At 38.1% G+C, this 26,986-nt stretch overlaps 2 protein-coding genes across 2 annotated transcripts; both read right to left on the reverse strand.

The window, feature by feature from the left end:
* Positions 1-223: 223 nt before the first annotated feature.
* enpep (glutamyl aminopeptidase) lies at positions 224-17,985 on the reverse strand. Its single transcript, XM_033988852.2, has 20 exons — positions 17,344-17,985; positions 15,001-15,142; positions 14,108-14,242; positions 13,464-13,584; positions 12,083-12,237; positions 8,840-8,953; positions 8,217-8,351; positions 7,996-8,061; positions 7,856-7,921; positions 6,450-6,610; positions 6,037-6,119; positions 5,777-5,913; positions 5,203-5,258; positions 4,931-5,081; positions 4,643-4,716; positions 4,462-4,566; positions 2,571-2,744; positions 1,235-1,375; positions 778-859; positions 224-689 (listed from the first exon to the last, which is right to left on the reverse strand). The coding sequence occupies exons 1-20, from the start codon at positions 17,946-17,948 to the stop codon at positions 507-509; spliced, it is 2,886 nt and encodes a 961-aa protein (XP_033844743.1). The 5' UTR covers positions 17,949-17,985; the 3' UTR covers positions 224-506.
* A 1,975-nt stretch (positions 17,986-19,960) lies between these two features.
* Positions 19,961-26,627, reverse strand: lrit3b (leucine-rich repeat, immunoglobulin-like and transmembrane domains 3b). Its single transcript, XM_055231297.1, has 7 exons — positions 26,521-26,627; positions 25,020-25,394; positions 23,435-23,520; positions 22,640-22,933; positions 21,694-21,753; positions 20,070-20,317; positions 19,961-19,987 (listed from the first exon to the last, which is right to left on the reverse strand). Exons 1-7 carry the CDS (start codon positions 26,625-26,627, stop codon positions 19,961-19,963), a joined length of 1,197 nt encoding a protein of 398 aa, XP_055087272.1.
* Between the last annotated feature and the right edge of the window lie 359 nt (positions 26,628-26,986).

The following is a 26,986-nucleotide window of genomic DNA, read 5'->3' on the forward strand; positions in this document are numbered from 1 at the left end:
TGGCTGTGCCATGTGTTCAAGCACATACAATATATGACAGGCCCTGTCATATATTGTCATATATACTGTACACACCTTTACTAGTGTGGAAATAAAAGGTGAAAACACTTGAGTGATATTTGCAGTAGTTTTCAGTACTGTGACAATTCTGCTTCACATTAATTGACATGATTAATGTGAAGCAGAATACAAGACATAAGACTGAGATTACAGTGATGTCATCATTTTAATTGTGTACTACACACAATGATCATTAGACATTCCAAGTCTTTTGTATCATAAATCACAGAAAAAACACCAAGTGCAACTTTTCACATAAATTACTTTATACATTACATAAGCCAGTGCCAAATAATGATTAAGTCTTTTAGTCCTCAAATGTCATACAAAAAAATAAAATAGACTTATATTTAATCTGACACATAACTCATAACAATACAGAATCACAAGTACAACATAACACAAAGTAAGAAGTAAATAACGTGATTGGGAGTCCAGTGCCAGTTCTAAGGGCCTACACTTAGGCCTATTTTGTGTTGTGACAATATAACATTGTTATCCAGCCATAGCTTGATCTCGTCCTGGTTACGCCTCATCCACTCAATGTTGTTCTTGACCGTCTCTAGGGCCTGTTTTCTGGGCATCTCCCCTGCTCCTGCGTCTGGTGTCAGGCTGAAAAAGTTTTCCAGCTACAATACACAAAACAGTACAATATTTATTTAACCAGAGCAGAGAACATAACTATAATGTAGCCAAAACATTCTGGAGACATCTGACCTTCCACAGCTGCATGTCTGTGTTGTACGAGGTGCTGATGGAGCTCAGAAGACGGCCCAAGTTCCTGTCATTGATGGTGTAACTGGGAGAAACAACAGTGTTTTAATTATAAATATAACTTACATCCAGAGATAGCAAAGTATGATTTATTTGTGGTACATTTTCATAGCTTGTGTAAAAATACATGAACCTTGTGTTTTTATTCCTACACTATTTTGTTGCAGAAAATATTCCAACCACAAGGGTCTTTGTTTTTTTGTTTTTTTTGGAAAAGCTCAAATTTTGGCAAGTGGAGGTTGTGTTTCATTCCTTTTAAGCTTACTTTTGTGGAGCTTGGGGATGCTAGTTTTGGTCTTTTTTTTTTTTCTCAGGCTTTGTCACTTGTTTCTCTCTGACTATCTGGCAACCCTCCTGTACAATTAGCATGTTAACAGTTAGCATGAGTGTACAGACTGACCGGCCGACCAGGTAGTCCCAGTTGAGAGTGACCCAGTCCCAGGCCATGCTCTGTCCCTTGGGGTTGTAGGACACATAGCGCACCAGAGTGAACAGGTCCTGACTGCGCACCACACTCTCGTTTTTAGCGGCCTCCAGCAGCCTGCAATACATTACAAATACATACTGTCATTAATAATTATTAATCAATTAACCATTGGATTTATATAGTGCCTTTCAAGTCATCCAAAGCTCTTTACAGTGTATTATCCATTCATTCCACCCTCAGGGGTGTAAGATACTTGTAGCCACAACTGCCCTGGGGTAGACTGATGGGAGCAAGGCTGCTAATCTGCATCATTGGCTCCTCTGATCACCATCAACACTCAAACCATATTCATACTAGGCAATGTGGGTAAAGTGCCCTGCTTAAGGACACAACAGTAGTTTTTGCCACTAATGCCCCATTGCGGCACCTGGTATTCCCAGACGTCTCCCATCCAAATACTAAACAGGCTCAGCTCTGCTTAGCATCTGAGATCTGACGAGATCAGGCTTTGACAAGCCGGTATGGCCACAGTCTGTAATCTGTTATGTCTTCAAAATTAATGGTTGTAAAATTGAAATGCCTGAAGTTCATTAAAAATATGTGATAGATTTAAGTAATTATCATGGAGAACTTACCCGTGTCAATACAGATATATAGTTTGATGTGCAGACTTGATTAGTTACATTTTAAATCATAGAAGTGATCCACAAGTGTCTCTGCTCCGTTCTATATCAGCAAACACTTGTAAGAGCACTGCATCACCTGCTCTGATTGGCCAGAGCTTAGAGAATACACCCACTGCAATTAAAAGGGACTCATTTCAACTTTTTTGATTGCTCAAAGCGTGATCTAAAATGCTTATAGAATTAAGAATTACCTAGTATTATGAGAAGTATTTTTCATGCATACTTTTTACTTGAGCGCAAATTTACAGTACTTTTTCCACTGAAAAACTGTCCTTATACCACCAATGTTTTCAACGCTGTCCTAATGTGTTGCTCCCAGTTCATCCTTTGTGCAGCAGATGTATCTTTTAAACAGACCACTGAATAACAATGAAAGAGCAATGGAGCTAAAAAAGTAGCTGTATGTTTGTCTACACATCATAAAAACACAAAACAAATTATATGACATCACAGAGATACATTTTGTCACAATACAATTAATACATGAACCTTAATACAACTTTACTACAGATTTTGGGTCTTGCTATATATTTTGAGATATGAACATCACGAACAGCAAATGCATATGGGTATCAGCTGAACAAAATCCACGGGACCAGCCCTAGTTTTCAGGCTTCTATTACCTGTTGAGAAGGTGAATATCTTCCACAGAGGCCAGTCCATACAGAAGCTTGTCCTTCTCCTGGGCCAGTGTAGAGGTGGTGTATCTCTGGAACATTGTCTCCCACTTTTCCACAGTGCCAGCTCTCTTCATGCCGTAACGATAGACGAGCAGCCGGAGGTTCACAGCCACACTACTGCAAGGCAAATGTAAGCTTTTACATTCATACACACTACATTGAAACTGAGGCTTAAAGTGCATATGGTTAGACTCCCCATTTCACTAAAACATTGTTATTTAAATAATTATATTTAAGATTTAACAAAAAGTCTTGCCTAGTTTTTTCTATTGTTTTAATTTTGCTGAAGCTTAGAATTTTACTTCCTGGTTGGACACAGGTATTTCCATATTTGTTACCTAGAAACCATAATGTTAAACTGTACAATACTCATGATTAGACTAATAAAAATAAATTACATTACATTTATTTAATTAAATGCATGTAAATTGGAATTTGGATGGACTTCTGTGTACTGATAACATAGATAGAGGCATTCCTTTTTAGAAGTCACAACTACTTCCTGTATTTTTTTTTTTCAGAAATGATCACTTAACTGAGACTAAACTGAATAAGACCAGGGATTTTCAAACTGTGGTGCATCCATGTATTACTGGAGTTAAGTGGATTGCTCTGTAGTTCAAATATTTGTTGAATTTTTAGGATATTTTATGAATTGACTAAACCAAGACTACAAAAGAACTAAAACCAAGTGTACGTCAGGACTCAACTAAGACCAAACCAGGACCAAACCAGGACCAAACCAGGACCAAATCAGGACCAAACCAGGACCAAACCAGTACAAGTGTGAAGACAGCCTTACAAAATAGATTTAGTTTACAATAAATGGTGTAAGCGTAAAAACAGTTGCTCACATGTGTGTGCAGTACTCAACCTGAAGTCGACAGATCGAATACTGGGTCTCAAATACTTTTAGTTAGTTGGGTCAGCTTTTTTTTTTTTTACATAAATAAGATTATGTCAGAATCATCACAAGTTTTATGTTGTTGGGTTTAATTGATATTTTGCAGCTGATGTCATAAACATTGCCTGTGGGAGAGATGCTGACTGAAAGGATTGCTCTGTCTGAAGCTCTGTTTCTCAAGTTTAATCTGAGCTTTATTTTAACACAATTTGACCATAAAGAACTGATTTAGCTGGAACTACAGCTGCAGAGGTTCAACTGCAGGAGCAGGTTCACAAAAGCAGATGCACAGGAGGGAGCAACTAAAGGGAAAATAACACACGTACAATCAATTATCAGACATCAAACTTGATCCAAAAACAGGGCGTTGCAATGTTGGATTATCTAACTTGGACTCTAAAATCTTCTCAGAGTTTCCGAGTAGAAATTCCGAGATTGCATAACATTACAGTCATAAGATAGCTAGAATTAACCAACAGTTTCACTCTTACTTTTATTATTGAAATTCACACACCTAAACATGACCTTGTCCTTCTTAGCTCCTATTTAAACCTTTTTGTGTGGATGTGTGCGTAATCCCTCAGTCGTCCAGGTATGATCCATAGTAAAAGAAAAAATCTAATCTATCAACTGGACCTATTGTTTACAGTTTCAGTTTGTAGGCTAGGTAGGTTACAAACTGTAAATAATACGTGCGTTAGTTTCAGTGTAGTAAGCTCCTCCCTTCAGACAGATAGAAGGCAGCTTCCACCAGTGATTTGACCAGAACTGAAGAAGCGGCTTGGATGGTAAATAAACTTCTCCTACCTCACACATCCAGAGTCTCCTGCCTCTTTTTATAACTCTAGGACTTGTTAAAACAACACTCATTTCCCTAACAGAATTCACCAATGTTTGTAATGACTGCAAATACAGGCTGTGTATGAATACCTCAGTGTCCCATCAATCCACTGGTTAAACAGGCGAGAAGCTTCATCCAGCGCTGCAGTGTCTCCCATCTGACAGGCGATGCCCAGGACCGTCTCCCGTAGCAACCTGATCACAGACAGCACACATATCACCATGGAGACAGAGTGACAGCAGTAGACTCCACACCCTCCACTCACAGTACCTGGTATTTTGGTCACCCACATCATCCCAGCCCTGTTCAGCAGCGATGGTTTTAACATGGTCTCGAAACAGTTGCTGCAGCAAAGATACAAGAGCAACTTGTGGTATATAGACTTTCATGTGTGCATTAAGCAAGCCAGTAAAATAAATATCTTAGCAAATATATTTAGGCTAATGGCATTATTTTGGTAAAATAATCAGACAGGAATAAAGTAAATATGACATTTCAGAAAATCAACCTGTCAACTGCATAAAAGGAATATCTTACTCATTGAAAATGTTCTTTTACCTGAAACTTAGGATACAGCTCATTATTACTGGACAGCATGTCCCTGACATATGCGATAGAGTTGGCCACACTCTTCCACACAATGTAGTCTGTCTCATTGGCCAGATACTGGGTAAGGTTAAAGGCATTTCCATAGTCTATTATGTCCCCCCTTTAACACAATAGCACAAAAAAGAACAGAATTCAATTTATGTTATATGTGAACATTATTAAACATACCTGTATAAACATTATTGGTACATTTAAATGAATTCAATGTGAAAACAGCTAACCTTGCAAGAGCAAAGACGTCATCAATAAAACTGGTTCGATCAGCTGCATCAAACTCCTGTAGAAGCATAATAAAGTATAAGAAAGAATTAAAAGCGCAGTTTGTAGCTTTTCTGGTGAAGAGTCTACCGTCTGCTTGTCTCCATGGAGAGGTTATATCTTTACCTGGAATGTTCCACAGTATGGCAATAAACATAACTATCTAGCAGCATTTATGTAATTCCTGTTTTTTTATTGCTCAGAAATACCATGAAAAACATAAAATCTTACTCTGAGCAGGTTTGACTCTCCACAGATCTGACCTGTAACTTGGAGTCCCCTGTTTGCCTCCATGGAGATAGATAAGTTTACTATATTATCAAACAGGTGGCAAACCCTCCATCAGAAAAGTGTACATTGCATCAAAGTGTATTTTGCTTTGGAGCAGCGACATTATGTGTATGTAAAATCTATGCTTGTTAAATCTTGATATTATCTGACAATGCTTTTTTAGATTATTAGTTATGTCCCTTCAGGGCCACCATGAATACTAAACATTCATATAATTAGGCCATTTGTAAACCAAACTCAGCTTACCCTATGATCCGAGAGGAGCTGCTGACTGATGAAGGTCCACATGTGTTCGTCATGGTTCACTCTGTAGAAGCCAATGTGGTCGTTGTTTACCTTTAACAGCCCATCCACCTCAGAGGAGTAGCCCGGCACAATAAGCTCTGAAAGGCAACACAACATTTAAGCAGATTCTAGATGTTACTACTTCACATAAACACAACACATGAAACTTGAATAAAATCCCTATCTAAACAATATAAAAATGTCTGATCATGTAACTGTACCTGTTTGTGTCTTGTTGAACATTTCTACAAAGTCCCTGTTGCTCTTCACTGCATGAAATTCCACAGGCATTGTCCACTTATACCTGCAAATAGTAATATACATAAGAATTAGTACTATAAATTTGTACTCAAGTAAAAGTACTGTTACATGACTAAAAATGCCCTCTATTATAAGTGAGACAGCTGTGGATTGGGGAGACTGAATTGTGTACAGTAGCTCATATGATCTTAAATGTAACCTTTTGTCCCTTCTATAAAATGTGTTTAGATTTTATAAGTCAACAAAAACATAATTAAATGGCAAAATTATCACATTATAATAAACTAATGAAAGCTATGACAGAATGGCAGAATTACATTACATTACAAGTACAGGTTTAAAAATATATTCAAAAAAGTGTTGTTCTTCTGACCCTAGAGGAGAGGGGGGTTGGCTGATGTCCGCGTTGGGGTCTAGGAGGAAGCGTCTCTGGGTGAGTTTGGCCCCTGCCTCAGTAAGAGACAGATTCAGGACTGGATATCCCATCTGCTGGGTCCAAGTGTCCATCACGTCCGCAACACCAAGACCACTCACCTGAGAACAAGCACTCGTGTTGAATGTAATTTTGAATGGTCAGACTCAGAGGTGGGTAGAGTAGCCAAAGATTGCACTCAAGTAAGAGTAACGTTACTTCAAAATAACATTACTCAAGTAGAAGTACAAAGTAGTAGTCCAAGAAATGACTCAAGTGAAAGTAACTTAATGGGACGTAACATCTAATTTATAATTTAAAGTTAATGTAATTTGGAAAAGGAAAATAAGAAAATAAGAAAAACTGAAGGAGTGATGCAGGAACACTAATGTTCAAATAATTTCATATTGTCAACATAAAGTTTTTGTTACTCACTCACAGTGGGAAGAGGTACCGCAGCTTTTACTCAAGTAAGAGTACTGTTACTTCAATAAAATATTAGTCAAGTAGGAGTAAAAGTATGCTGCTAGAAAAGGACAATTTCTTTAGTTACTCATGTAAAAGTACTATCCACCTCTGGTTAGACTGGGCTGCAGTGTTTGAGTGAGCTGGGGACAGGTGTGTTGATTTTACACTGTTATGGGATAATTAGCAGGAGCTTGGCAAGAGTATAATTTGAATCAAAAAGGCACAAGTGGCATTCTGGTAATTATACATGAGAGAAACAATGCCGCTTTGTCACCGAGATCTCAAACTGATCTTGATTTGAGTCATTTTGATTCTCAGGTTTGAATTTTTTTTTTGCTTTTTACTTTATCAGGTTATTTTAAGAAGAACAATGAATGCAGTTGTTCTGTAAATGTGCCAGTGTTATGAACTAACGGTGGTGTTCAGTTACTAGAATGTGATGATGTCATACCCCCAGATGGGGGGCAAGAGCCAGATTTCTCTATTGATTACATTGAACATTCTGTTAGAATATCTAAAAAGTAAATTTACAAATTTTGAACTTGATCATTTCTATTATTAATTAGACCCAAGAACTTTCTGTATTACAACAGAAATCATCCATCTGTATTAAATATTATTGGCTTTTAGAATGTTCTGATGTCATCTGAAATCCAACAAAAAAGCAAGTTCCAACTGTAATAGTCCCTGGATACGGTGTATAATGTCAGCAATATACAAAACACATAACTAAAAAACACACTGTGCAACTTTTTAAAAGACAAAGCAATAGGGTTTTTTGTCCTCTCTACATTATACAGACTCCTGTATAATGTAGAGAGGCCTGCAGCTCCTCTACACTGATTCATATTGGGTGTTCTAAAATGATAAATTGTATATTATTATAAATGTAAGAATACCTTTGCAAGCGATGCCCAGAAGTTTGCTGTTTTGGCGTTCATGAAGTAGTAATCCTTCAAGTATTGCTGGTAGGAGAATATTATTAAAAATCAACCAGATTTGAAGGCCTTTTTAAACAATTTTGTATATTATCACTTACCCGACAACCATCTCTAAACATTTCTTTGCCCATCCAGTCCTCCAGCATGCGCAACACTGAAGCACCCTGTGGGAAAAAGTGCTCAAAATGATTACGCATCTCTAGGTATCTGACCCAAACTACACTCACAATTAATCGACTAAATGACAAAGGCCTGCAGCCCCAATCAACTTATCCAAATTTGCTGTGCCAGTATTCAAACGATCAGTGTGTGTTGGTACCTTGCTGTAAGAAATGGCATCAAACACAGAAGTAATCTCGGCCGGGGTCGACACGTCCACGATTATGGGGTGGGAGGAGAGCAGTGCGTCATCCTCCATCACAGGCAGGACATCGCTGATTATCATGATATCTCGCTGAATGAAAAAGGGGGGGTCAAGGGGGTTGTACAGGCAAATATGTACTGATAATAAATATGTACTGATAATACATGTGTATAAAGCAAATTAAACCCATTTTAGAGTCAATTTCAACATAAAATAATTCAATGGTAAATGCCATGATGCATTGATTTAAAGTCTGCATATTATATCCCAAATAAAAACTATAGTTGAGATCATTTGTGAGTTTTAAAGACTCTCTGATCCCAAAACCCAACTAAATTTGGGCTACTGGAACCTTTCTGCCTTAAAATATTTTTGATATGATACTGATAAAATATTATATGAATTCAAATAAATGCAACTCATATTTCTTAAAAAAATGATACAATTTGACAGCATAGCCTTGATTAATTTTTAGGCAAAATATCACCATTTTAATGTTTTGGTTTTTTTTAAATAAAAGTTGTATGTCAATGATAAATGAGAGGCGGACAGTCCACGTGTTTTGTGAGCACACTCACCATTGCCCAGGTGGGCTCAGCCTTCTCCACTCCCACATACTCAAAGAAGCTGGCGAAGCCCTCATTCAGCCACAGGTCGTCCCACCAGTCCATTGTCACTATGTTTCCAAACCACTGTAGAACAAACAGGAACAGTGTCAGTCTCTATAGAGTCCCTATAGACCCTATAGAGTCAAAGGTCACAATAATACTCATGAAATATACTGCTTTACTTCAGAGTCTTTAATTACACCTATTTCTAGAACTGGACTTTGGTGTGGGTTATTATGTCTAATAATCATATAAATAATATCATATGCAGATTAAGGGTGATCCAATAACATGGCTTTCAACCTGCAGCCTCTCCAAACATCACTAATCACACAGTTAAGTGTACACATTCACACAGGCACAGAGGGTGAAGACTACTGTTTTAAGAGTAGTTAAACGGCTGCTTAACTTACCGGACAATGTTGACTTGACCTATCACTGTCATAAATGTACCTGACTGATATGTGCACGACAATTATGAAGACACACAACAACACAGGTGCATGGACGTGACTACTGTGTTTATCCATGTCCTCCAAACAATATTAACCATTTTCCTAACCCTAACCTTTTTTAAATACACACACACACACACCCCCACACACACACACACACACACACACACCCCCACACACACACTGACATATCAGACATATATATGATATATTTATTTATTTATAAGTTAAGAAATCAAAATATTTAAACATAAAATAAGACAATAAGTGAGGACTCAAAGGAGACTTAAACAAAAGCATGTTTGTTTTTTTTATTTGGTTGTGTGTATTACACTAAAAAACATAGTCCATACACCTGACTCTAATTTGGTATGAAAGAGAGCCTCCTCCTGCTCGTTACCAAGGAAATGTTATGTTATGGCTATAGTCTTCCTCAATGTGGCATAAAACGTATGTATCTCCATGGACAATGTTCTGAAGAGTGGTTTTAACTTTATATTTCGATGGACTCAAGCAGGTGATGTGCCACCTCCAGAGAGTTACATACTGTACCACATTTTCTAACCCTGTTCCTAAACCTGCTCATTTCCAGTGACCAATCGCAGCAGATGTTCCCTTTGGAGCCTACTATCTACCACAGTCCACCCTCTACCCTTTAGGTTCACTGGGCCTCAGTCATGAATGTTTTCTTAAAAAATGTTTGTAATTTCCACTTTAAGAAGATGCTGTGAAAACTCTGCACCAGAGTCACGACGAGTTCTTAAACTGCCAAATTTCTTCATACATAAGAGCTACGCCTAATTCACCAACATCCAGCTACAAATAACACCACACTCATTTACATACAATTGTATATGTATTCAGTGAGAAACACCCTCTAAATTTCCATATAAGGTCTATATGAGCTTGGGATTATCACACGTGAAAGAGAGGGAGAGAGTGAACGAGGAAGTTGGATGGAGCGCGTCCACTGCCGACTGCTGTGTTATTGCTTCAGTGCTGTTTTAAAATGTCCAAACACACATGAGCACTGGAGCAGGAACAGCCTGTAAAGTCTGTTAGACCAAAGAGACCACATGGTCTATAAAACTCCTCATAAATGTTGTTGGATCACATAGTAATTTTTTTGTGAGAAATAAGAAAATATATAACTTACAATCACAGAGGATTTAGAATTTAGTTTTTCATTATTAGAGTAATAATATTCTAAAACAACATCATTTTTGTTGCTATGAGTGCTCCTGACTCTTCACAGGATTTGATCTTTCCGAAGAACATTTTCAGTTAAGAAAACATTTGCAAAAATGTTTCCCTAAAAAGCCTTAAGTACAAATTTGTTTGTAAGAACTCTTCATGAATGAGGCCCATTGACCTTTAGAGAGCACTGACACTAAATAACCTGCTCACTATGTAGCCATTTCCAATCCTTAAATCAGTTTCCTTGTTGTAGGGTTATCTCAAGGCCACCTGCAGTAACTCACTATCACTTTTACAGTGGCCATATCATCCACTTGGCTTTGAAAAGGTCCATAAATGTTTAATGGACCGTCTCGGGGCGTCACATCCTCCTGTATCTGACAAAGACATATTCCATATCAGATCTTAAAGTTCAAGCACTCTCTGAGGCGGACTCTGGACTGTTTCACCTCCTTGTAAATTTGAAGGTAGTTTGAAATAAATTCATATCAAACTATTTAAATTTTTTACAAAATTATATCACATACAATGAACAATTATATGAATATGATAGTATATATATTTATTTAAAGGCACATATGTTCACTATTGTACGCAGTGTACAAGATGAATAAAGACGATATCTATTTTGGCCCTAGTTTTATGAATGGAAAAATGACTACAATTCGTGTATCTTGAACTGCATATGACAATTTTCCAATTTTGACTTAATTTGGTGGGAAAATACTTGTTATAAAAAGATAAATGATAGTTTTACACCAATCAATTTGTGAATAAAAGTAAAAAAAAAAAAAATGGGTTGAAAAGAACAGGAAGTAGAACAGAGTTCTGAAACATATTGACAACATCGACCTAGAGAGACTGGAGAAGTCCATCCAAAAGTCCAGAGACATAATACATTTTTAAGCTTTTGTCATTATGGTTTTCCTATTTTGATTTATTTGAGGCTCGAGTGCTCAAATGCATCCCCGTATCATACCCCCTATCCCTGTCCACAGATCTATGACTCTATTATTCAAAAAAATTGACTCCAGATCATACACACTGGTTGCTACAGTGATAGTACAATATCACTTTCTATTGTAAAACTGTTAACCCTCTCTCCTTAAATGCTGCTGTCAGGTTAGTCATTTTGGTCTTAAAATGTTCGTATGAATTTTATTTTGATATTTTGTCTGTAAATCAAGATATGAACATTAATAACAGAACAATGACCTCTTTCCCCGAAGTTGCTCTCGCTAGCGTTAGCAACAGGTTTGATTGATTGAATTCCAAATATGTAACTCCGCTACAAATTCGCCCCTATAACTGCTAACCTGGAGTGGAGTGCTATGGGTGAGATCACACTCACTTAGTCCACTTCTTTATATAGTCTATGCCCCTACTACAACTTCTACTACTAGTCCTACCACTAGTACTACTACTCCAAATACTGCACCTGCTTCTACTCAAACTACTCCAGTATTGAGTACTGACCTGTTCTGACACTGACCTTAGTATAAACAGTTTGACGTTATAGTATGGTGACAGCACTAGTGAGGGCAGGGTTTGTGTGTGTTACCTGGTGAACTAGCTCATGAGCGATGACACTGGCCACCCTCTGCTTGTTGTAGGAGGACGACTCTTTCTCGTCGTACAGCAGGTTGGTCTCTCTGTAGGTGATCAGGCCCCAATTCTCCATGGCCCCGGTGCCAAAGTCAGGGATGGCTATCTTATCTGCATCACAAAGAACAACAACGTTATCAGACTGGTGGTTATTGATGATACACTAACATAGAATTAAGTAATGTCACGATACTTCGATTTCAAACTCAATTTTGATACCAAGCAATAGACTCAATACTCAATACCGATTCCGATATCACCTTGATAATAAAAACACTTTCTTTAGACAATAGAAAGTGATTTTCATCATTAAATCATAGTACTTTTGTTTACATTACCATGTGGTCTTATATCTGTGTACCCCTCAGTCGTGTGATAGTAGTATAGTAGTTCTGCTACAGTTCAAGACCATTATAAAGCTATTCAGGAAAGATCAATTTCTACCCTGTTTAAGTGACTTTTTCAGTATTGACACCTCCTGATAAAAGTATCTACTTTCCATACTTGTTTTAGTATCAATTAGCATTTGACTTTTGATACTTTTGACAGCCCTAATAGCCCTAATTACTCTTATTGTCAACACTGTAGAAGATTCCATATATTTTATACAATCAGTTGACCAACGTAAAGTAAAGTAGTTTCAATGAAATTATCTAACATACGTTTTCAATAGATAAATGAACTTATTATATTGTTAGAAAGAGAACCATTACACTAAGCGTTATAATATAATTCACAAAGTAGCTGTGCATGTTTCACCATTCATAAATCTTTACCTAATCCAAGCGCTCACAGTAAAAGTGGACATAGAGCATTGGTTCATATATATATAAGAGGTGGTCAATATATCAAATTAACAATGATAATATAAATGTGGTCTTCAAACAAGAGTAGTATGGCAGCGAGATGAATCGCAATGGAATCAAAATTCTAATGGTCACAATTAGCAAATTTTTATTTTAATTATTCAATTATTTAAATCCTTTGCAAAAAAACAAATATCCTGTCTTATTATCTAAAAACATGCCCTGAAGTGGATGGGAATCTTGCATTAGTTTAACAGTCCATATTTCAGTTTTCTCTCTCATGCCTTTGGACATGTTTAAAATGTGCACTATAAACAAAATCCAGTTATTAAAACATAGATTGAAAATCGAACTACATTTTAGCACATCTCTCTGAGATTGTCTATTTTCTGATTACTGTAAATGGAATACTCGGATATCACCGATCCCTACTGCATATACAGATCATAATCTGAAATGTCAATGCAAAGGTATATTTAAAAACACAGAATAAATCAAAATATGTTCCCTGTGAAAATGGAAACTCTGTACCAAGTTTTGAGATGCTGTAGTTCATGTTGAAGTATTCCTCAAAGTAATCAAAGATGATCTTGGTAGTATTAGCAGCATACTCAGCAGTGTGGAGCTGAGTAGGCTGGGCCCAGATCTTTAACTGTACAGAGAGAATAGAAAACATTGCTAGTTAGTGGTTTTGAAATTGTAGACTGTTATGAAGTTATGCTCCAAGAGGAGAGCAAGGGGTCAAGAGCCAGTTTTTCCTATCAATAACATTGTATTTTCATGAGAATTATCTAAAAGGTAAATTCGCAAATGTTAACTCTGATAATTTCTATTAGTTATCTAAACAATATACATTTTAGCTGCGCCCCATCTGAGTTAAATAATATTGGCTTGTAGAAAGTTGTGATGTCTTCTGGAACCACTGACTGTATAAAGAAGTGAACTAAGTGAGTGTGACATGACCCAGTCCAGTCAAATGAAGTTGATCGTGGCTAGCAGTTATTTGGGCAAATTTGGAGCCAAGTTGTATACTTCCAATGTAATGTGAATTGGAGCCAGAGTCAATGAAGCTGTGCAGTTACTGGTTGGACCCGGGAGTGACGTCATCACTTAACAATCCCATAGGTTTTAGTTTCATTTGTAAATATTAAAGTTTGGCTGTGTATTGAACTGACAGGTATCCCTCTGGCAGACGTCCTCTCCACAAAGCCAAACTGATGCACAGCGAAGCAGACCAGATATGTGCTCATGGGGACGGACTTGATGAAGGAGGTCTTCCGTTTGTCTCCAGGTACCACCTCTGGAGGGCCCTGCAGAACAGAGAGGTCACACTGTCACATTATCACACTTATGCTTTGGGACTGTAAGTGGATAATAACTTGTTTATGATAAAAATACATATATAAGCAAAAGAACAACTAAAAGTACTTTCAGAGGAACCTCTAAGAAGCAACTGCATTTTCATCGATCTTAACAAAATCAGATATATTTCACTGTTCTTGTTGATGTAGAACTGTGCAAATGATTTGAAACCAATTCTCAAAATATTCTGTAGTAGAGTAGAAAGAACTGCTGCAGTGTTTTTGCAGTGTTGTTATGTGCACAGTATTTGTTTAGTTATTTAAAATGTTTTATTTTTGCTTTATATTAAACTCAAAAGTTTAGTTTGTGATGAGGAGCAGACAGGCACAACTACAAGTTACTTCTCTACTACTCTTACCTCTCACTACTCCTACTACTCTTCGTGGCTCAGGGGTTAGAGAATTCGTCCACCAATCTCAAGGTTGATTCTTGCTCAGACCCTAATGACTAATATGAATGTGGTGATGTTAGTAGTGGTGGTCAGAGGGGCCGGTGGCACACACTGGAAGTCTCTCTTACACTTACATAGAAGTAGCTTACTCACTGAGTATGGGGTGAATGAATAATGACTACATTGTAGCACTTTGAGAGGTTTTGACAGGTCTGTCAAGCAGGTGTAAGGCATAGTAATTATTACTTTTACTCCAACTACCACTGCTATTACTCCTAATAATATTCAGGGGTAAAACCACAACTACCAACCTACCTCTTGGGGCATGTTGCCCAGAGCCTGGTAGGCCTTGTCATGGGTGATAGAAACTTTGTATGTGGCCTTCTTGTTGGGCTCGTCGAAACAGGGGAAGGACTTGCGGGCGTCCGTGGGCTCGTGATCGGTGGCTGCGATCTTTCTGTGGATGAGAAGTATGATTTATGACACATGTTTTACAGCCGGGGGCAAAGTCACATTGTTCCCGGGAATCACATGGTGTAAGGTCAGTCACCTAGGCCACCCAATGGAAAATGTAATATAAAATGTCAGTGTCACTAGATGTCATAAATCACATCATTTTATTGTAGTGCTGTAAGTTTTGATTTAAAGCCATGCTGCGGACCATTTCAGGCTTGTACTTTACTAAGATGCGGTAAAGCGCAGATACATAAACAGACATAGTAGAGATAGTAGTGTTGAAACATCTCCAAGTCAGGTCTGTGGGTAGACAAGTCTCCTCACAAAACAGACACATGCATGTTTTTCAAGTTTATTTTCACTAATAAAAACATCAATAAAGCAATGGTATATTTATGGATAAAAATGTTCTGCAGCGGGGCTTTAAGATCTAACATTTTACATTTGAGTGTCTACATTGGTACAAGCAGTTACATTTGACACAATCTAATGAAATATGGTAAAATAGTTGACAAGATTGCACTTAAAATTGTAAAATGTATCTATAGACAAAGTAATTCCTGTTTACTATGAGATCATCTAAGAATACAAACAATAAAAAATATTAGACATTTTGACTTGAAGGAATAGGGAGTGCATACATCAAGGTTTATAGGGGGTGATGAGACAATAAAAATATCTTCTATTCTTCTTATATGGAAGTGTGCGTGTGTGTGTGTGGGTGTGTGTGTGGGGGTATGTGTGTGTGTGCGTGTGTGTGTATACGGGTAGGTAGGTAATAAAACTGAAAAAAAAAAAGAAATAAGAGGGAAAGGGCGAAAAATTAAAAAAGAAGAGAAACAGTAATTGAGTGAGGTTCCTTTTTTTACTTTAATTTCCTTATGTTTTTATTTTACTCCCTTTTCTCCTTCCCTCCCTCCCCTTCCGTTAACAAACTCATGATTCTGAATAATCATTGTGACTAATAAAGCACGCACATTCTTATGATGTTACAATGTGCTAAAGCCATACAAACTCCATTTTAGTGTAAGTTGACGACCTTGTTAAATATCTATTAACCAGGCTGGGTCTTGGCTGTACAGTTATTCTTGTGGTTAATCTGTATAAAAAAGTTAGCTAGTATATGAGATTTTGAAGCAGTGTTTGGTCCTACACTAAAAAGTCTAAACATTTAACATCTAAAATTACATGGATATATGAACGTCGTTGAATGCAAGGTTCATAATGCCACGGTAACAATAAATACCTATGATTATGACACAAGTGGCAGTACAAACACTACATTTAAAATCATCACCAGATATTTACGTCAGAAGCTCCATTACTCATCAAAGTTGTGGAACATTTTGCACTTCTGAGATTATTGTGATTACGATCTGTGGTGTCTTTATCTTTACAGAAACAATATGTGATAAGATTATGACAGACACTTGGTTTATCTTTGGGCAATGCAATAAAAGGACTGTCTAGATGTAGTTATGTCTACAATGGCTTAAAGGCTCTGGATTCAAGATGGTTCACATTTAAAGCTGAATAATCTACCAGTGAGATAACAATGATATTTGAACTGCTTGTTATTATTCTAAAATGAAAAATGTATTTAAAATAGTATACATTTATAGAGTTTGTAAATTCTCAGAAAACATATGTATTAAAACTGGAATGATCTCATAACAAGTCAAATGATCTACAGCCGTTTAAATAAAATGTTGGCATTTTAAATTGAGCTTCAATCAATACTGTTGAAGTATTGTTGTTGTTGCCCATGAGCAAGACACTTCACCAACTGACGATTTGAAGCCTTTTAAGTGAACATATTTTATTTTTAGTAGTTTTTCTATTATTAGGCAATGAAACTAGATCATCTTGTATGTATATTATATATGTATTGAAAACATTATATATTGCTTTTAACTTTGTGTGAGTCCTGTTTCTTTTATTTTTTTTTATGTTTTTAATGTTTTATTGCTTGTTTTATATTTTAGTCTATTTATTGTTTTAGATAATTTTTTAATAGTAGTTCTTAGTCGATTTTACTGTTTTTAAAAATTTCTTAAAAGGTACAGTATGTAACTTTCTAGAAGCCAAATGAGAGTCAGGTTTGTGGAGATGCAAGCCCGCTCACAGTACGAACACACAGAAATAAAGTGGACATGGACTGTACAACTATCTAAACATGATAAATAGATGAGGAGCACTTACTTGGTGACGCCTCCCTCGTTGTACACCACCCTGTAGAACCCCACCACGGACCCGGTGAGCACCCCCTTGAAGTCCAGACTTAGCACGTAGCTCCCTGGGGTTAGCGTCGTTTCTGCCTCCACCACCACATATTCATGCCGCTTGTACTCAAAACACCTCGTCACCCCCAGTTTCGTCCCGTCCGCCTGGCTCTCCCCTGTCCTTAAACGGGGCAGTGCGCTCACGTACGTCTGCCTGATGTGCAACCACAAATGCTTGGTGTTCTCCTTCACCTCCACTTGGATGTCCACCGTTCCAGAATAAGTATCATCCTCCATATTGGGCTCCAGGTGCAAATCGTAGTGAACTGGACTGACATAGTTAGGCAAGCGAAAGTTCTTCCAATCCCCAGTGGAGTCTTCGGACGGCAAACAGGGTCCCTTTGAAGGCTGCGGCGGCTCCGTGGTTGGAGGAGGAGGAGAGGTTGTGCTGGAGGTCTTAGACAGCCCTACCCCGAGACCTACCGCTAAGGAGCACACCACCACTGCAGCACAGATGATGGCTACATGCTTTCCTCGAATACAGTAGCGCTTCTCTTGTTTTTCAATGTCCATGCTGTTGACCATGGTGACCCCTACTACTACCACTACTACTACTGTAAGTGCAAATGCCACACAGAGCAGTGGAAGAGACCAAAGGGGCGGAGGTAGAGGAGTGAGGAGGAGGAGGACATTCAAGGATGTGTCAGATTGCACCATAACATCAACACATACATGCTAGTAAATCATCTGCTAGAAGCATGCTGTGCAGAGTCAGCAGGTGTCCTGTTGTATTGCATGAAACTAAGCATTTCTCAAGTCCCAAGTCGATACACAAATAATGGTCCCAAAGTCTTTCGAAATTCTTCACAGTCTGCTGGCTTCCGCTTGGATCTCATGCTGTTTTGGACAAAATCTTGGAAAGCAAAACTGGAACTGAAGTAGAGTCCGTGGAAACAATAAGTTCCCAGATAGTAATACAACTATAAAGAAATATTCTACACAGAGGTGGGTAGAGTATCCAAAAATTGTACTCAAGTAAGAGTAATGTTACTTCAAAATGATATTACTCAAGAGGAAGAACAAAGAAGTGGTCTAAGAAATTACTCAAGTAAGAGTAAAAAACTACTATTCATGTAAGAGTAACTGTCGGGACGTAACATGTGATTTATAATTTTAAGCTAATGAAGGATGAAATATTACATGATGCACAAGATCTGGTATTTTGAAAGGTTAGGCATAAAAATGAAATAAACTGCATTATATCTGAAGGAGCGGTGCAAGACACACAAATGGTCAAATCATTTGATATTGTCAACATTAAGCTTTTGTCACTTGTAGACTTACTCACAGTGGGAAGAGTAACCAGAACTTTTACTCAAGTACTGTGACTTCAATAAAAATCAAGTAGGAGTAAAAGTATGCTGCTAGAAAAGTATTCTGAAAAGTACAATGTCGCTGCTCGAGTAAATATAAGTGAGTACTACCCATGCACTGCAATTATGTTTATAAATATAGGGCCATTCATTCAAATCATATGCTCCAGCAGTCTCCAGCTTTATCACTGTATCTCAATTAGATCAATGTGAGCTATGCAAGTTGTCAACGAATGGAGGAAATAGATCGCATACCTCATTGTGTTCGTTAGCCAGGTATTGCCAAGAAAAATGGCCGAGCTATATTTGGAACGCACATGAAAGCAGAGTGAGAGACATGTTAAATTGCTCCACTGCATTATCAAGATGGAGATAATATAATAAAATGCTTGGGAATGAATGCCGCATGGTTGACGAAAACTAAGGCATGTCTCATGCTATTTCAAAATTAATTCAGTGAAAAGTACTAACAGTTGAATGATCACTTCTTTAAAATAGCTGTTTCTTTTCTTGTAAGCTCTTGAAAGATTTCTACTTAAATAAATTTGCACACGTCGACATTTACAGATGCTTTAAATTACGTTATTATTTTTTTGTTTTGTGCTGCGGCTTTTTCTCATAATGTAATGACACCGCAAATTGAGACAAATGTGTTCTATAAATCCTATGTTTTTCTATAACATATGAGACATAACCCTTGTTAACTACATACCAGTGTAGTGTTGTCACGATGCTAAAAGTCTAATTTCTGATACTTAATACCACGATAATAAAAAGTACTCTTTCTTTAGACAACAGAATGCGATTTTCAACATTAAATAATATTATTTTCTTTTATATTCCCTTGGACTTATACCTGTGTAATCCCTCAGTCGTCTACGCAGGTTCCATATTGGTCCATGGGCATATACTCGTCTATGTGGTTTTATACTTATTCTGATACAGCGTGAGATGATTCTAAAGCTATTCAGGAAAGGTTAATATCTGTCCTGTGAATGGGACTTTTTTAGTTACAATACTTGCTTAAATGAGTATCAAGTTAGTATCGATAAGGATCTGATTTTACATTTGACAACTCTATATCAGTATGTAGTTTATGGGAATGTATAGGCCATTTAATTTTACAATTGTGTATATTGAAGGCACTCTATACAACTTGCATAGCTCTTTGTGAAGTAGAATTGTTTGATTTCTTGATGTCTATTTTTGATTTGTTTAGTAGTTTCATTTTGCGGCGTTTGGTCTTTTTATCTGGAACAAATTTCGGAATAATGTCGGGATATGTCAAAGTCTTGTTCAATGCCGTGGAATTTTTGAGTGTTTTTTGTAATACTGAGTCCAGAGGAGAAAGCTGGTTGGGTCTTCTGTTGGACTTTTGGGGTGGTTGTTTTGGAGAAGGTGGAGGTTTCTTCGGTGGTCGGTTAGTTCTGCTCAATCCCACGATGCGGAGTTTGATGGGGGCTTCGGATATACCAGCCATGTTTTTAGCCTGGCAGCGGTACTCCCCGGCGTCATTATAGGAAAGTCCATTTAAGCTGATGACAGACCAGCGCACGCCCACCCGAGGACTGCCCTGCATGACTGAGGACCAAACAGAAAATGGGGAATTTAAATGTGTAGTGAAGTAATGGTATCATGTTTTTAAGACGATATACTGTTTTCATTATTAAAATCACAATATGTAACTTTTCAACCTAAAATAGACGAAAAAAAGCATGTTTTTTCATTTTCTATTTACATGTTGTTCTTTTGACTGTAATATTTCACAGTATGGCATTAAACATATCCATCTCTATTGAGAAAGTTCCAGAGTATGGGTTTAACATTCTATTTCCATGGAATCATGAAGATGACGTGCCACATCCAGAAAGTTACATACTGTACCTTTAAATAACTGTATTTCCTAAAAATCATGAGGAACATCCAAGCAAAACAAAATGAACACTTGCCTGGGATCCAAAACACACATGGGGAGGACAGAAAAAAAAAAAATTATAAATACAGGGGCCGAAAAATATTGCTGATTTTTGCAGTATCAATGAGTGAAGCACTAAACTGTTAATTAAAATGTATCTGAGGTGAGATGAATTTGATTGTACTTGTAAATCACAGGCGACTAATTAGACGTAACGAAGGGAGTGGGGACCAGATCCCTGTATATAAACAATAGAGAGATATCAGTCTGGATTTGCCAGGCAACTACATTTTTACTACAACTTAATTCTTCATAGTTTGAACCTATTTCTGACTTCTGTGTACAGTGGTCCCTCTTTTATTGCGGAGGTTACGTTTTAAAAATAACCCGCAATAGGCGAAATCCATGAAGTAGTCAGCTTTATTTTTTACAATTATTATATATGTTTTAAGGCTGTAAAACCCCTCACCACACACTTTATACATTTTTCTCAGACAGACATTAACATTTTCTCACATTTCTCTCTTGTTTAATTAATTATTAGTGACTGATGCGTATTTCATTGTTTCTCTGACCGTACCTCTTCATCCTGGTGCCGCTCTGCTGTAGTGTCGATCGAACATTTATGTAAATTTGGCTGAACGAATTCTGTACTGTACAGGAGACACGGCACGGACAGAGATTGATTGACAGTGGTCTGCAGTCCCTTGGCCGGTCGGGACGCTGCGATACAGCGAGAGCGTGAAAGGTGAACGGCGATATAGCAAGGGACCACTGGACTTATATTTACTATACTTAATATATTTTTATCTACTAATTCTTATTCTGATTGAGCAAGAAAAGAGAGGTTGACCAATTAAGGGATGAGGTTGTTTTTTGTGAAGTAACTGGTGCCCTCATATGAACGACTGACATAACAATATCCTTAAAGCAACCAAAAAAAAAAAAAATAGCACAACCACACAAATAAAACTGAATTAAATTGGTTATCAAAAATAATCAGCTCACGAGACACAGGTTTTACAACTACTACAGCACTTACAGCTTTGCAGGCTCTTTGGCAGCTGATCAGCATCTGGGGAAATCTCTTGTTGGCAGCAATCTGAACAGAGGAGGAAGGATCAGATAAAACCATTATCCTTTTCAATGAGCCAGAGCAGAGTGCTGGCATGAGCAGGCTCTGCAGGATATACTTAGCTCCATCCACCACTAGGGGGCCCACAAAAGCAAAATATTCAGTTAAGGCATTTTTAAGGTTTATGTTGGATTGAAGGCTCAAGTGTTCTACAGAAATATTGTTTTTGGATGACAGTAAATAAATAATGTATTTGAAAGAGTCAATCTAATCTCTTATTCATCCAAGAATTTTTCATAGTAATAGAGGTTTCTAATGTAGTCATCTGGACTAGCTTTTAAGACTGAGATATTTCAATTCCCATCCAAGAGTGCTTTTCAATTTGGAAGGAAATACTAATCTGGGAGCTGGATATATACTGCCCCCAGTGGAGCAGTTCATAACTCAAACTACTTTACTCACATGCACATTTGTACCATATCTGCTGTTTATCTGTTGTGTTATTACATTAATTCTTAATAAATAATTAAAGCACTTTGTAAGTCCCTGTGATGGTTAAATATGTATTTACGGGCGGGTTTGAAGATTCTCTCTCTGCGGTCTCCAAGTGGAGTGCAGCCTTGCAATATGACGACAGGGCCCAAAGAGGAAACCTTGGCTCTTTTTAAAAAATATTTGTCAGTATTATGTGTATATGTATTTTATATGATTATATTGGCTTACTTCAATAAAAAAAAGAAAATAAAAAAATGTGCGTATCATATTCTCATAAGGGAGCTGCAGGGGAAGTTATATTGCAGAAAGTTACTTAGTTCTGCTTTAAAAATCTTACAATTTTGGTAACTGAGAAAAAGTGCAATGATCCAAGCTCAGAATGTCCCTGTTCTACCTTGACCTGTGTCACCTGTGTCACCTGAGTATGCAGCCGCCTTGACCCAGCTGAGGGTGGGTGTGGGGTAGCCTGTGGCCTCACAGCGCAGGATGACGTTGCTGCCGAGGGGGGACACGACACGGGTGGCTGCAGGCTGGACGGAGGGTCTCATACAGCGAGACCACTGCACAGGCATCAGCAGAGCCCCGCCCTGACCCACAGAACGAACGCATATCAGCACAGGGTCCACCAGAACCACAGGGCTTCCCAGGGACACCGACAGGGACGCTACCATGGAGATTTGACAGTCACACTGCCATGGGTTGTCATGGAGACCTAAAAGACAGGAAGCAAGGAATTTCAAACATGTGACTCTAAACCAAAACAGTCAGGAGGAGAGCACTTTTTTGGCATGTGTTCTTTATTGGAGAAGACAAGGAATTTAACTCTCGACAAGCCTCTTTACTGTGAGCAGGGTCGCCTCTTTACAGATCTGGCCTGTAACTTGGCTCGGGGTGTCACCTGCTTGTGTCCATGGAGATAGATACATTTATTAAGATGTAATAGCAGTGAGCATTCCAGGCAAAGCAATAACATCTCCATGAAGACAAGCAAGCAGCAGACCCTCCACCAGTAAAGTTTCATAGTGTACCTTTAATATATAACGTCACCTTTATCAATCTAAAAATGTGTTGACTGACAGAAGACATTTTAAGCAGATCGACTTAAATGTAACAGTTTGCTTTGGACCAAGTAATGAAGAAAATAGCTCACAGCTCCTTAATTTAAGTCAATAAAAGTCAATATATCAGTCATAACATACAAACTGTACTGTACCTAACACTCTCCTCTGGACAGTGCTCTGCTGCTGTCCAGGCAGAGGAAACCACAGGTCAAGCAGCTCCGCAGGTAACAGCGTCAATCTGCAAAACATGTCCATCACACAGCAGTCGGGAATGCCTAAGTCAATCTATCAGTCTATAACAGGGCAGGGAACACTGGGTACATTGTGGGGGAGAGATGCCAATTACTCACAACATGGGAACTATTGTAATACCTTATTTAGAAGTTATATAGTACCCACTACAGCAAAGGATAATTTCAGCTCTGGACTTTCCAATCTCTACTGAACAAAAGGTAAAAAGTAGCTATTAACTTGAAAACTGCTACTTCATGACATCACAAGGTGAAACAGAGCATTTTGAGTTTGGGAGATGTGGACAGACTACTAATAAAGCATTACTCAAACATGTGTGAATGAAACAAAACACTACTCCGGGTATTTTTTTAATAAGGTAACAACATTATAATGTGGCTTAAAGTTCACAAGAGTTAATTTTGTGTAATATTGGATCTTTAAACTACAGGCAGGAGATACTGATATAAACCAGGTCAAAACATGTACAGTACATACGTATTCCCTCCTGAATGAATGTGAAATGCAAGCTCTTTGTTAACTATATTTTTAGCAGTCTATTATGTTGCATGCAGCCTTTGGTTCAATAAAGTTGGTTCACATAGGAGCTATACATATGCAACTTGAACGTTTATTTAATAATTTGACACATTTTGGAAATATTTTAACTTATGAAATGTACAGACATCCTTTATTACAATTCTCACATATATTACTTGATGACATTATGTTTTTGTCTCACCTTTAACTGAATCTGGGACTGTGCAATAATGGGTCTTTTTAAAGGAGAGGTCTACAGCCAATCCTCTGTCTGTAAAAGCATGTGGTTTGGAGAAGAGTTCAGACTTTGGAGGAAGAAGATAAAAAGTCTCTATTGTTTGTGTTCAGGAAGTTAATACTGAAAGCAATTTTTGATATATTTTAAAGGTCCTATATTACAATATTACACAAAATGGATTCTTGTGAGCCTTAAGTCATATTATAATGCTGTTAACCTCAACAACATACTTGGAGTTGTGTTTTGTTTCATTCACACATGTTTACATAATCCTGGTTTACATCTCCAAAGCTCAAAATACTCTGTTCCACCTTGTGGTGTCAACAGCTACCTTTTACTTTTAGTTCATTAGCGACTGGCAATTCCAGAGCTGAAATCATCCAAATGACACCACGTGGTATCATTTGGATGATACATGTGATATCATACTACTAGTGAAGATGTTTGGAGTTTAAAAAACATAGTGGAGCACATCCTGTATATCACAAGGTGGAACAGAGTGTTTTGAGTCTGAGAGAAGAACTCAGGCTAAATATGCAGAGTGTGTGGGTTAAACATGTGTGAATGTAACAAAACACAACTCTGTTTTTGATGAGAAAACAACACTATAACATAAAACAGAAAATAGTCTATATATAACTAGTTCTATCACACTACATTCATAATACATGTACTGTACTTCTTAGCCATATACCGCTCAACCACTTGTCCTAACGAGTCTGCAATACCTGTTACTAGAAAGGTCCAGAAAGGTGATGTTAGCCAGGGACAGAGCAGCGTGTGCAGGGAGGCTGGACAGGCGGTTGTTGTGGAGGTCTAGGATCTGGAGGCGGGGCGTGTCTCTAAGCCCCTCCCATGGGAAGGTGGTGAGCTGGTTCCCGTCCAGTCGCAGCTCCCTGAGAGTCTTCAGGTTGACAAAACTGCTGGGATGCACGGATCTCAGAGTGCTGTAGGTCAACCACAAGAAACGCAGCTCTGACAGATTGTAGAAGGCTGCCCGGGGGAGCCTGGAGATCTGGGTCCTCTCCAGCCTCAGCTTGACTGTGTTGATGGGGACATTGGTGGGGACAGTGAGGATCCTTGGGTCACTGCACAGCACAGACCTGGAGATAAGATGATAAAAATCCAGTTGTGATTTCAGCCATGTGACAATCTGCTGTTTTTGTCATATTGATAAGTCGTCAGATCATGATTGAGTGTTTTTCTGTTTAATGCAGCTCAAATACACTACATGCATACTTTACATACTGTAGTGTTCTGGTGTAAGGAAAGCCAAATTTCTTCTGGTTGCTTATTTTCTGAAAACAAGGGCTACTGTAGCTGTAACCCACGCGAAAACAAGAGCAAAACAACAGCAGTTTCAACTCACTATAGAACAAATATACAGTTACAAGAACAACAAAAGGTGTCAACCCTGAGCTAAACACAAAATATCAGATCACAATACTATAGATACTTTTCTCCACCCATTTCTCCTATTGGTCAGCCTCTGTATACTTTAATTGAATGATAGGCAGAGTGAACCAAGCAGATGATTTTAGTTACACTTTAAGCAGTATAACATACATGATAAGAACATGAATCGTGATAAAATTGGAATCTGGTTCTATGAAAAACGTGATATTCATTTTTGTGGCATATTGAAAACCCCTAGGCAGGGCCATTAAAGAACATGCTTTTTCAGGGATTTATTATCAAACTATAACATATGCGGATTATTATTGACTTCCTGTTTAAAACTACAGAAATGATAGGCTCCATCTCTTCATAGTAGCATTTTAAAATAATCACACGTAAGTACAAAACAGTGGGTGGAGATAGGGGACAGGTGAAAATGCAGGCCAATTCAGGATTACTCAGACATGCATGAAACAATCAAATTATAACTTGGAGTGAGCTAATGATGAGGGAACACACTTGTAACATGGTTAAAAGCTCATACAAGTCTATTTTGCAAAGGTCCCCTTTAATAAAATATTAACTCCTAAACTTGTAAGAGTCAGAACATGTTTGTGGGGGTCTAAAGTAAACTGCAGCGTTAAGATACTCCACCTGCTGCACTTATTGTTTACTGAAGTTAATAGAGGACATCACATGCCTTGGAGTTTTTCTAGTTCTAACCATTCAATTTGATACTACTCTTGAAGCCTCCACTTTGAGATTTTACCTATAAAAATATCAACAATAGAACAGAACAGCTGTCAGAAAAAATAGCACTGTGGAGGTTACCTGGGCTCCTGTGCGGCCTGGGCAGATGTGCAGGTGCAGAGAGGCGGACAGGGGAGAACTCTGGGTATGGACCACTGCAGCAGAAGCAGCACCCAAAGGAGAGGCATGGTTCACCCGAGCAGCACCCAAAGGAGAGGCATGGTTCACCCGAGCAGCACCCACATCATCCAAAGGAGAGGCATGGTTCACCCGAGCAGCACCCAAAGGAGAGGCATGGTTCACCCGAGCAGCACCCAAAGGAGAGGCATGGTTCACTTGAGCAGCACCCACATAACTCAAAGGAGAGGCATGCTTGAGGGGGCATTCTCTGCGGGCTGGAGGATGTCTGTCAGGCACGTTCCACACCGGGCTGAGAGAAACTGGATCCAGATTAGCTGGGATTACACTTAGAAGCACTATTTAATCCCATGTGTTCATCTGTCACAATCACAAATCACAACATCACACACACACACCCGCTTTGCGG

This window comes from Periophthalmus magnuspinnatus, chromosome 22 (genome assembly GCF_009829125.3).
Source record: "Periophthalmus magnuspinnatus isolate fPerMag1 chromosome 22, fPerMag1.2.pri, whole genome shotgun sequence".
NCBI classification, from domain to species: Eukaryota; Metazoa; Chordata; class Actinopteri; order Gobiiformes; family Gobiidae; genus Periophthalmus; species Periophthalmus magnuspinnatus.